Raw genomic sequence first — 12,271 nt, forward strand, 5'->3', positions numbered from 1 at the left:
TATTCTATCTTGGCTAAACTTTCGTATCCACTCCGCCCACACTAAAAAGTGTGTGTGGTGTAACACTAATTTCTACGCCATTTATTCTACCCTCTTTATTCTGCCACACTCAACATACACAGCAGTACGTTAACTTCAGGTCAGCCTGGAAGAGATCGCTCGACAGCGATAAGGCCGCCAGTTGCGTCCATTTAATTATGTCAAAAAAAATTGCCATAGATTTTGTGTTTACTATGTTCACTTACATATTTTTGACGCTAAGCGTTTTTACGGTACACGGTAAGTAATAATACTGATTTAAATAATATAATATATTTTAATAACTATCATTGCTTTATCTAATTGACGTGCAATTAAAAATTAAATTATAAATAATTTTATTTATACAATCTTAAAACAAAACGGTTTTAAAATACAGAAAATATTCTATCTTCTATGTTAAAAGTACAAATAATATCAGCACTTAAAAGCTACAAGCTCTTTAACACTATTGTGTAGTTTTTGTAAATCCCCAAAATAGCGATATAAATCACAGTGTATATATTACGTCATTGTACAATTATCATCATCGTAGAAACAAGGCTTATGCAGGATTGCCACATTAGCAGTTATGTAAACATATTGATAGATAATGCTGGATTGTGTTATGTAGTTCGACTAAAAGAATACAATATGTTATTCGAGGCTATATACTGGTAACAATGTCGGCAATAAACTTAATATAAAAGCTCCGTTAACAAACAAAAATAGCACTTTTAAACCCTTTCGCGAAAGAGTTGACGCTTACGTGATGATAACTGAGACTATTATCATAGAAAACGCTAATGGCGGGGAGCGAAGTAAGGAGTGGTCAATCGGTCGTGGCTGGACCAAAGGACCGCACGATACTGACAAGGGCAGTGTACGTGCCGGCCACTAAGCCAATCAGACCGACTACGAATAGGAAAGCATCCTTAAGGAACATCAGGGATCTTTCCACGCTCGCCCGCTTCGGGTACCACTGGCATGCCTCCATCAGGGCAGGGAAGCAAATGCCCAACGCCGACAAACACAACGCACCGAAGAGCGAGATGAACAGCCCCAGACGGGGCACTGATACGGCAAGCACAACTGTGAAAAAGAACGTATGTAACCAAAGTGTGTGTCTAAATTTATAATCTAATTAACTGTTTCAGCGATAGATGACGTTGTGCATGTGAAGAAACGCGATGGCACAACGACATCTTGGAATTGTATAGCATCTAGGGTTTATTTATTGTTTCGGAAGTTTTCATGTAAAAGTTAAAGTGTCCCTTTCTTGTATTAATAGATACTTTAAAAGTGTAATTTGTGGTGTCATTCCGTGATAGGTTGTTTTGTGCAGTGTTGAAATTACGACTAAAGTAATTAATACTATAATGCTCTTGTAGAAAAAGTAACTATCATTTGTATATTATATTTATAATTTATTTTTTAAATAGAAAAAATAAAGTAAGTATTACAATTACAAACAGTATTGTCTATTTTGTAATGATGAATTTGTGATATTTGATAGTCTCTTTTAGTGATTATCAACATAATATGTTGCATCCCTAATAATATATGACAATTGTTTGTATATGTAACAAAGTTTATATAAATAACACTCACAAGTCAATAGGCAAAGCACTACTCGCAAGCCATACTCCCAAAGTCGAATATGCTGACTTCCGTTTTGTTGCAGCCGCGGTAAAAGGTAACCCTTCCACACTACTTCCACTGGCACGTAACAGTGGAGACCATAACTTATGAAGATAGCCACCGCAAACATAATCATCACACTGGCCGCTAACCTAAAAAAGCCAGATGAAACATGGTCATTTATGAAAAAAACATTTCTAGACACATTGTACATTTTCACTCTGAGTAAAGAAATTTTTTAGTATGCTTATCTGTATTATTTAATTTTTATAGTAATTTAATCGCATTGGGTAAACTCACGGCCCTTTTGGTAAATCAAGAGTGATAGAGTCACTGCATTTGGACACGCAGTAGGTGTAGCCAACCGCACCAATGGCTACGTAGAGCACCACGATGATGAGCATGCCCGTATTCAGAACGCCACATGGCTTCAGAAACGCCTTCGGCGTCTTCATATTGTTTTCTACTGCTATCACCTGTATATGAATTGACATCAGAACGATAGCTTTGTTTGTGGTTTTATGGAAGTACTGAAATTAACTTTCGAAATTACTTCAGTATCTATATAATAAATTAAATCTTAAATAAAATATTTTACATAATTCCTCAACTACGATGAGTAATTATGTTTTTGGTGTTAATATTTGTTTTATAGGTATAGTATTCTGGTGATATGATAGTTGATATTTGTTTTCGTTTGAAGTTTCTGTCAAATTTTAATAGCTATCTTGGTGTTTTTCAAGATTACACTTTTACAAATTTTTAAATTATAAAAGTGATGGGTAAGTATTGTTCACAAATTTGTTTTCGAAAAATATATATTATTATATATTATTAAAATTAAAATATATATTATTAAAATATATATATATAAATAATATATTAATAAGAATAAAAGTGAATTATGGATATAACTATGCAAAACATTCATATAATATTTTATAAATTATAAGTCGTATATCATATATAGATTCCTTTTAATTGTACTTTCTAACCGATTCAGTTTACACATAAACTAAATGATACAATAGAAAAATCAATGGCGCTACAACCTTTTTAGGTCTCGGCCTCAGATTTCTGTATCTGCTTCATGACCATTTTTCAATCTAATAGGTTAGGTTAGGTTAGCCTGCTTGGCCTGACGCACACCGTCGACTTTTTGGGTCTAACACTAGCCGGTCTCCTCACGATATTTTCCTTCACCGTTCGAGCGAATCTTAAATGCGCACATAGAGAGTCCATTAGTGCATCGCCGGGGAACGAATCTACGGCCTCAGGGATGAGAGTCGCACGCTGAAGCCACCAGGCTGACGCTCTTCCCTCTCATAAATAATACATACATATATATAATATATATTATAAATTTGAAAATATCTATGTTTAATTAACGAACAAAATTGCATTGGATAATAATTAATTTCATAACCACGATGAGGAAATTTTTAATTACAATATTCTTAATTATTGTGGATTTTTTTTTAAAGAATGAAAACTTTTTAGGTTTTTCTGTTATATTTTCTTTGTATAAACCTTAGAATTCAAGTCATAAGTTTGTAATCAACAAATAAAAAGTTGGGGTTGATTGTAGAGGGGTGAACATATAATAATAAATACAACATAAATTGTAAAAAAATTGGGGAAGAAAAAATGTTGGATTTTAAGGAATTATGTTTAATTCATTTTGTTATATAGCAATTCACTAAATATTATTAAACATAATTTGCGCATTTATTTATTATATGCACATTTATTTAATGTCTTCAACGATTCAACGTCGTTGAGCTATAGCAAATTATAAACTCGTTATCTATGCAGTAGTAGGAGATCGTTAATATCAAAAATATTTATTAAACAGTTTTTACTCTTATCAATATTACCGTATGAACCAGCTTCAAATTAAATATTGAGTTGTACATCTTCTAAACTATTTAAACGATTCAATACCAAAAACGTTTTCAGTTTTCTTCGGCTAAACGATCTAATTTATGTTCGGTCGCGAGGTCATGATAAAAATTTGTATACACATTTAATGTACGAAATCTGATTACCGCTGAGATCACGTGGAATCCTCAACAGGCTGGTTTATTCGACGTTTTGTTATGAATAAGCGACTTCCCTTGAAGGTTGTCATTAGGCTCGCAATAAAGCTTATAATAGGTCCCAAGGACTTTAGGAACAACGCTGAAGAGCTTTGTAAGACAAAAACCTTAAATCTTTCTCCTAAACAGTAAATTTGAACGATATAATTAAATATAACAGGAATGAATAGAGATGTGTATTAAGTAATTGTTACTTACAACCCCGACAGCAGTGAGCGCGAAGAGAATGGTTCCAAAGAAAAGTGGAAATGTAGCTGCAGAGCCCCAGAGGTCCAGTGGTTCCGGAGAACGCTCGCCCGAGAGAAGAAAGTAGAGAGTAATGCCAAGTCCCAGGAAGATTAAAACATTTGCGAGCGCTGAGAATGGCGCGAGCAGCTTGAGACTTGGGATCAGGTTGAAGGCGACCAGTGGTAAGAGCAATGCACCTGTGTACACCTCCACTGGCAGCTCTCGTATCGGGTCGACCACCTAAAACACCAGATTATAGGGCAACAGCGCATTACAGACACACAAATAAATTACTACAATAATTGTGAATAAAATCTTAGTTTAACTGTTTCTACTACGCTTTTGTTTTATAAAAATTATAAGCCAAACGCATTTCACCAATAATTTATCTGTATGGTAAACAATAGTAACTCAATAATGACACTTAATGCAATTTTGTGTCGTAATTTTGGCTGAATATTTCGCATAATTTAGGGAATGGTATGTCTTCTGTTTACGGTAACGTAGTAAATAGTATTAACTTGTATAAAGAATGAAAAATATATATATATATATATATATATATATATATCAATAGTAAAACGTCAATAGAAGATTATATAACAGGTAATAAACGTCAATTTTCTTTTGTACTTTTAATATTTACAAAAGCACTGTTAACCTAACATCTATTTATATCTATAGGAAGATGAAGATACAATGTAGGTCGGAATGTAACATCTTAATGGAATAGCTCTGGAATTTCCTTAACAGTTAGCGACCAATTGAGTGAGCGCAATCATGTTATATTAGTAGAGGCGACATGTCAAGTATCTTTTATGTCGGCTCCCCCTTCCCCTTCACTCCAGACGGTCGTCAATGTCCCCTTGATTATTATTTTTTAAATGAGCTGAAAATGCGCTTACATAGGCCCGCGCCATGGATGACGAGCTTGACGCAAGGACTGTGGGACTGGATCTACACTCATCGCCCTTGATACTAATTGCCAAGCTGCCGGCTCGGCGTGGCCCTAGCTAGCTATGCACACTATCATGTTACAGTGACGTCGCTGATATCACTACCCATTAGTTATGATTGAACCGCATCCAAAGTTCAAACGGCGTCTTTCTCATCGCCAACGATAGGCCTTGACAATAAATTAGATCGCTAATATTGATTTATCATGTCCCTATTGCACATCAATTATACTTTGTGCTCGCGTCACGCCCTAGTTTGTTAACAGCGAACTTCCCATAAAGGTCGTTAAACTTCAAATGGCTGCCACGACGTTTTAAATTACGCTACGAACCACATATGGATAATGTTTGTAAATTTCTGCCGCGCGTGTTTCATTTCGATAGTTATTAAGAATTAAACAACATCGTTACCTTTTTAAGGTTATCAGAGATAAAAACGATGTAAACGCAACAGATGCCGAGCTGATACAGGACGAGGAAGGCATCGACGAGGGCAGGGGCGGGTTTCGAAAGGCGACGCAGGAATCCCGGACCGTGAGACAGTGCCGCGGCCGCTGCTTGTGGGTAGGCCAATTGAGGTACACGGCGCGCGCGACATGCCTCATACTGCGAGCGTAGCAATACTTTCAAACAGTGAGTAACGAGTATGCCACCCAATACTGTTCCCAAAATGCCCGTGATCAAACCGGCGCGGGCAAATGCTTGCGGCATCGCGAGAATACCGGTGCCAAGACTGCATTTCAGGAGATGCACCAACGTCTCCATATTGCTGAAACATTTAAATTTCTCGTACTAATATTTATTATATCCCTTTGTAAATCTTTACAGACTGAATTAAAATAAGAAATAAAATAATCTGATTCAGTAGATCGTTGAGTTTATAACAATAAAAAATAACAAAACTTTCGCATTTCAAGAATTATAAACGTCTAAAATAGAATTCGCAATTGAGTCAGAAGTTGGTACTTCAAAGTTATTAAACAAAGCTATTTTGATTGACTTAAAAGGCGCTAGATTCTTAAATCCATAGAAGTACTCCCGCGCAGCTGAAACATAATTACATACTCACTTAGTTGGGTTTTCCAGCTCTCGATGATCATGTGGGTCATAGTCCGTCTCCTCTGCTTCCCCAGTGCCTTGTGGCCGTCTGCAATACAGTTTTGACAGAAATGCTATAAGAAAACCACTTTTTGAACGGATTAAAGTTATATATTATTATTAAAACTTATAATTATTTACATAATTTTAAAAAAATTTACCGACATTTTTTTAAATACAAATAAAACAACTTTCTCTGCAGCTGTGATACTTTTGACATTTAACACATTTTGTCTTCAGTCACCGTGACCACGCACGCTGAAAAGCACGCGAAACAAATTTAAAATTATGTAAATAATTATAAGTTTTAATAATAATACATAGCTTTAATCCGTTCAAAAAGTGTTTTTTATACAAATATTATAATAATTTAGATGTTATACGACTATATCCTTCATTTGTTGCACCTATTTCCGAAATAATATTGACTTTTAAATATTTTAAAAACATTCTACAACTCTATAGAGACAAAGCCAAAGCATCAACTGGTAAAAAATCCAGTCTTGAGTCGCTTGATGAGTGATATTATTCATGTTAATTTGTCAGAAATTTCTCCCTGAAACATTTGTTGCATTTAATATTACTAATTAGGTATTAGCTTTCGTTTTCTTCAATAATAATTATTTTAAATATACACCATTTGCCGTGTTATCTTACCGGTCATTATCGGTATTGGCATCGTTATCAGCCTCTCGGCGCGGCGTTGCCGGCTCAGAAACGGGCTGAAGTTGAAGACGTTCACTTTTCTCATCCATCATATTTCTGAGGAAAATAGCTCACATTATGCAATGGTTAACGCGTGCCGAATGCTACTTTTAAAAATAGCAACACTTCAGAGAAACTATTAGGTACAGCTCTATAAAGCTCTTGGTTTATTTCAATAATTGAGAGCTTCCTCCTCTTAAAGACAAGAGATTTGTGGAAATAGAGCAATAATTTGTCACCTCCGAGCCCCGTTTATAGGTTACGGAACTTTGTGTAAGTCGGTCGGGCCGAGGTCGCCTGGGAATGGGGAGATTGGATCGTCTCACGTGACGTCACTGGTTTGGGTACGATCTCTACCTCGACTCTCGTGAGACCTGATGCCTTTGACGTCAAATCATAGGTGGCGCAGTTATTTAACGTTATTGTGAGATTAAGAAGCTGAAGAAAAACCTCTGCTGATGTATTAAAAAAATATTATACATTAATATATACAAACAGAATACATATATATAGCTACAAATAAAACTTTAAAAATTATTTTAAAACTTGGTGTAAATTGTTAAAAACAAAAGCTCGTTGACCTAGTTAAATATACAATTGGGGTGAACAGACCGCGTAGTTATATAACCTACCTGTGTATCGACCGCGCCTAGCTGTCTCTGAACCTCACGCTACACCGCTACGCTGCTACGCTGCTACGAATTACGCGCTACGGCTTATGACGTAATCACTAATTCACAAAGTGCACTTTTGAGAAGTTCATTATATTTTTAAACATATACTAAAGTCGTATTAGAGTAATAACAAGATGTCACTAATCACTATAGCGACAAATGTATGAGCGTTTCACGCTCGATGTATCGCTAATATATCTTTTCAGGATCAGTAAGGGAGCTAGCGTAAATGTTGCCGGTCCTCCGTCTGGCGCCCTACTGAGTTACCGACTGCCGTTCGCGTTTACTCCCAACTCACACTGTATAACGATTCCGATATTTTTAGAAAAAACACGAGTTTATAAAGAACTCGGTCCACAATCACAACACGCATTCTTTTCGTCGTATCTTCAGACGTCACGACCCTTGTTAACTCGTCAATCAATTTCAATCTCATGTATTTTTTCAATCCTTTTAAATTTTCCCGCGGTACTCCTATTAAAGTTGTATGCCCTAGATAACGTCTTTTTTTAAATTCTATTATTGTGTTGTTTATTATTACTTTTTTTTTAACTCGTACTATACTTATTAAGAGTTGGTATATTCACTTTGTGTGTTCTCTTTACGCTTAAACAACATTGTCTCATGAATTATTTATTTATTTAAAAAAGGCACACTAACGAAACAAATACAAAAACTTACAAGGAACACATGGCATACAAAAATAATACATTCATTTTCTATTTTTACTTTATTTAATTCTATTTATAGTTACAACTTATTTTGAGATTTTTTTTTGGTAATTAATTATGCATTTTTTGTACTTTACCCTCTGTAGGTGTTTATTTTTTAGTGTTCCATATTAGGGTTGCCTGGAACAAATCGCTTGTTAGCAATAAGGCCGCCCGTTGTCTAATTATGTAACCTTCCTTTTTGTCGTTTTTATATGGATGATTTTGTATATTATAGTAACGAAGGGAATTAATAAATAAAATAATTAAATGATAAAAGAAAAAAAATACAGTAAAAATAAAAGACAAACTAGATAAAGTTCAATAAAAAATTTACATTCCAATTGTTGTTATTGGTGTCGCATCAACAGTGGCTCTATTATTTTGAAGATCAGTTTAAAATAAGTTACTTTAAAATATAATACGACACATCACAAAGCGAAGCAAAGAGCTCGAATTGTAACAAGTACTCTATTACATGAGCCCACCTAGAGCGTAATAGCGCGATGATTGAAGTCGTTGATTGCCAGCTGAGGTGTATATTACATAATATATGTAATCCGTTTCTCCTACGCTCCATTACTCTTAATATAGCTACATATACACCGATGTTATGACACAGGCTAAGCAGCTAACTGCTCCAGATTTGAGTTGGTGTTGGTGACAACTGGCAGCCGCAAAGACTGGTTGAAGTAATGTGTAATAGTCATGGGTTTCAGGATTTAAGGCCCTATCCCAGCACGAAATATTGTGTCAGAGTCTCGAGGTGGACGGTACGCAATTTAACGCTGGAGCACTGAGGCGCGCCGGCCCGTGATAACAATTGGTTATGTAAAACATTAAATTAATATAATTTTATCATTTTTGTTTCTGAAATGGATTACTTGACTTGCGATAAATATATCGTTTAAATTTCAAAATCATGTTCTATATTCGTTTTCGTCATAAAATGAATTCAAAGTGTCAAAACTTGGCTATGTTTGGATTTTTTCTATCGGGCGAAGTTATTTAAATCGCGTATCGATCTTTCAAAATGGATACATAAACTACTCAACTCCACCATATATTTTTTCCATTCGCCATAATTCAAGAAACGATGACTAAAAATGGAAAGAAACAATGTGCTTTTTTGGAAGTTACCCTAAGGACTGTAGTCTGTGGAGGGTCCACAGACTACTACACTACAGTAAGTTTTTATATTTATATCATTTAGAAAAAATTACCCGATATAACGCTTAAGTAATTATAATTAAATGTAGGTATTAGCATAGGGAGCATATACTGTCTGTTACAGAAAAACTATTGTGTATAAATAAAAAAGACAATGAAAATCATATAATAAAAACAGTATTCCTTTACATACAATTATTGGAAGGACTGTATGATGCCTAATAGAGCAGAGTAAGTGCCAGAGACAAGGCCTATGATGCCGACCACAAACAGGAAACTGTCCTTCAGGAACATAAGAGTGCGGGCAGTTCCAGGTGGTCGCGGGTACCAGAGACATGTCTCCATCAGGGCTGGAAAACAGAAGCCCAAGGCGGACAGGCAAAGCGCACCAAACAGGGAGATGAAGAGGCCAAGACGTGGAACCATCACTGCTACCACGACTAAAAATATACAGAAACATTATTCTTCTTACACTACGTATTAGACCTGCAACATCTGATATGAATAAATAAATGCAAGTGTATTGTCGGTGATCTCGATCGAAAAAAAAATTGCAAAGCGATGATTTTCTTTACATAGAAGACAGAACTTTGTGCCCCCAGGAATCGCGAAGGTGGGGAAATCCATATTAGTAATCATTCAATGGTGCTAACAGGTGAGTATGCCAAGTCCAACACGTAGCGAAATTTCGCAGCATTTCAAACGAGCTTTGCTCGCTCCCTGCATACGTGGCAATATGTACTCGTTCCACAACATGTCCACCGGCACGAAGCAGTGTAGTCCGTAGCTAATGAATATCGCGAATACGTAGAGGATAATAGCGACAGTTGTAGGTCTGCAACAGGCAGGTAAACAATTTACACCCTCACCCTCTTGATATTGTTTAAAATATTATTATAATTCAGTCAGCTACATCTCAAACAAGAAATCTTAACTTCGTGATATAATTGTATTCTAAAAACTAAATGAAACAAAGCATTTCCTATTAATTTGATTGCTTATAGCTATTAGACCTAAAAATAATAGGTTTCCGCAATATCTAAAACATACGTACGCCCCAGGTGGAAGATCTAAAGTGACCACGTCACGGCACTCAGAGACACAGAATATGTAGCCAATATAGCCAATCGCGATGAAGAGCGTCGTCACGACACCCATACCGATATGCAACACACCGCACGGCCGACCAAACGATTTTGGAGTTTTCATATTATTTTCCACTGCCACCACCTACAGTATATTAAAACTAAATATTCAAAGATAAGCAGGTTCATGACTAACCTTTTAATCTTATTAAGTATAATCTAAATGATCAATACTTCAACATTATTTGTAGTAATAGAAGAGTGTAATCTATTTGATCTGTTAGGAACAATTAAAAAAGATTTTACTTACAACACCGACAGCTGTGAGCGCAAACACGATGGTCCCAAAGAACAGAGGAAACGTCGCTAGTGAGCCCCAAAGATCAAGAGGCTCGGTTGAACGCTCCATAGTAAGGAGAAAGTAGATCACAATACATAGACTGGTGAAAGTAGCGAGATTAGCAGCACCAGAAAATGGCGCTAACATCTTCAGATTTGGGATCATGTTTAGCGCGATGAGCACGGGCAATTGAAACAGCATGTGCATCTCCACAGAGGCCACGAAATGCGGATCACACAACTGCACATCATACATATTATTAATATTCTTTATTTATTACGAATTTCTAGTAAATTAGTTGAAATTATTTGTATATATTAAGAATATTTTCTCACCTTCTTAACGTTATCGGCAACGAAGACGATATAGACACAACACACACCTAGTTGGTAAGTTATTAGAAAGAAATCAATGGCGACGGCGGAGGGTCCACCAAATGGACGCAGAGCTTTCGGTCCTAGATTAAAAGTAACGCGCGCCGCTTCAGGATACGACATTAAAGGTACGCGCTGAGCCTTGCATGCACCATACTGCGCTCTGATTAGCACCTGAAGACAGTGGGTCACTAAAGCCGCCACACATATTGTTGAAATAATGCCGGTGACAAGGCCAGCCTTAGCAAACGCTTGCGGCATCGCCAGGATACCGGTACCCAGACCGAGTCGCAGTAGGTGAAAGAGTGTCTCTAGGTCACTGTGGAAATAAGAAAATATTTTTACGTTAGAGGGACATGTATCTGAATTCACTCATGAAAGTAATTCATGTTCAGTTCATTTTACTTACTTCGTGGGGTTTGGTACTTGACGAAATTCATGAGGGTCGTAGTCATCACCCAGGTCCACTCTGAAACATGTACAAAAAATTAGAAGATGTTTCAATTCCAATATTCTTCATAGAACAATCTACTAGTTCGATAGAGACCTGCGAGACGTTGGAGATCCAGCTTCAGACCGATGAGCACGCCAACTGTCGGTCTCACCTTTACCAATTGGAAAACCTTTTAGGTCTTCGCCACTTTCCCTTTGCATTTTGAAAGTTTTACCTGTCAATGTAATAACTCATATACGCCTAAACAAAAAAAATTGTTCAGCCTCCCTCTACTCACCAGTGTTATGAAACTACTCGTGACTATTCTCTCTCTGACTATTTCTCCTAACTATTCGCAGTTAACTGTAGTAAATGTTTTTAATTAACTTAATAAAGTTATATTTTATTTGTTTGAGCAATAACAATTTTTTAATTGATAATTGAATTTTAAATGTCACAGTTAGCATATAATAAGCTTTTCTTCATAGTTTATCAAAACCAGATAATATAACGTATCTTAGTAAAAAATTATGTTGTACCTCCAATACTCTGAAAAATAAATATTGTCACAAAAAAACTGTTCAAATTTTGAGGTTTGATTATTATTTTAAATATAGTGCCCTACATGACTTTAGATTATTCTCTGACAGAAAAATAATAAAGTCAATTAAGAAGAAATATTTAATTATCTGTTGAATTTTGCTTTATTCTCTATTCTTGATATTTAATTATGCAAAGAA

The 12,271-nt window shown here is 35.8% G+C and overlaps 2 protein-coding genes across 3 annotated transcripts; both read right to left on the minus strand.

Moving 5' to 3' along the window:
- Nucleotides 1-317: 317 nt before the first annotated feature.
- Nucleotides 318-7,700, minus strand: LOC123718943 (proton-coupled amino acid transporter-like protein CG1139). The gene is made up of 8 exons (XM_045675954.1): nucleotides 7,378-7,700; nucleotides 6,698-6,802; nucleotides 6,012-6,089; nucleotides 5,354-5,711; nucleotides 3,957-4,226; nucleotides 1,960-2,135; nucleotides 1,630-1,811; nucleotides 318-1,110 (listed from the first exon to the last, which is right to left on the minus strand). The coding sequence occupies exons 2-8, from the start codon at nucleotides 6,796-6,798 to the stop codon at nucleotides 851-853; spliced, it is 1,425 nt and encodes a 474-aa protein (XP_045531910.1). The 5' UTR covers nucleotides 6,799-6,802; nucleotides 7,378-7,700; the 3' UTR covers nucleotides 318-850.
- A 1,762-nt stretch (nucleotides 7,701-9,462) lies between these two features.
- On the minus strand, nucleotides 9,463-12,168 carry LOC123718633 (proton-coupled amino acid transporter-like protein CG1139). Of its 2 annotated transcripts, none has more exons than XM_045675313.1 (8): nucleotides 12,071-12,168; nucleotides 11,646-11,766; nucleotides 11,508-11,567; nucleotides 11,060-11,417; nucleotides 10,695-10,964; nucleotides 10,354-10,529; nucleotides 9,953-10,134; nucleotides 9,463-9,739 (listed from the first exon to the last, which is right to left on the minus strand). In XM_045675313.1, the coding sequence occupies exons 2-8, from the start codon at nucleotides 11,750-11,752 to the stop codon at nucleotides 9,495-9,497; spliced, it is 1,398 nt and encodes a 465-aa protein (XP_045531269.1). In that variant the 5' UTR covers nucleotides 11,753-11,766; nucleotides 12,071-12,168; the 3' UTR covers nucleotides 9,463-9,494. The 2 variants fall into 2 exon arrangements, with proteins under 2 accessions (XP_045531269.1, XP_045531268.1); XM_045675312.1 differs by lacking the exon at nucleotides 12,071-12,168 and adding an exon at nucleotides 11,830-12,042.
- Nucleotides 12,169-12,271: the final 103 nt, after the last annotated feature.

Source organism: Pieris brassicae, chromosome Z (assembly GCF_905147105.1).
Source record: "Pieris brassicae chromosome Z, ilPieBrab1.1, whole genome shotgun sequence".
Lineage (NCBI taxonomy): Eukaryota > Metazoa > Arthropoda > Insecta > Lepidoptera > Pieridae > Pieris > Pieris brassicae.

Excerpts from the sequence above, each read along its gene's own strand:
- LOC123718943 (XM_045675954.1), bottom strand. The coding sequence starts at position 6,798 with ATGATGGATGAGAAAAGTGAACGTCTTCAACTTCAGCCCGTTTCTGAG. Across the intron at positions 6,090-6,697 it reads GCCAATACCGATAATGACCG|ACGGCCACAAGGCACTGGGG; the intron begins GTAAGATAACAC and ends ACTGTATTGCAG. Across the intron at positions 1,111-1,629 it reads AGTGCTTTGCCTATTGACTT|TTGTGCTTGCCGTATCAGTG; the intron begins GTGAGTGTTATT and ends TCTTTTTCACAG.
- LOC123718633 (XM_045675313.1), bottom strand. The coding sequence starts at position 11,752 with ATGCAAAGGGAAAGTGGCGAAGACCTAAAAGGTTTTCCAATTGGTAAA. Across the intron at positions 11,568-11,645 it reads GGATCTCCAACGTCTCGCAG|AGTGGACCTGGGTGATGACT; the intron begins GTCTCTATCGAA and ends TACATGTTTCAG. Across the intron at positions 10,135-10,353 it reads TTAGATCTTCCACCTGGGGC|ACCTACAACTGTCGCTATTA; the intron begins GTACGTATGTTT and ends TGCCTGTTGCAG.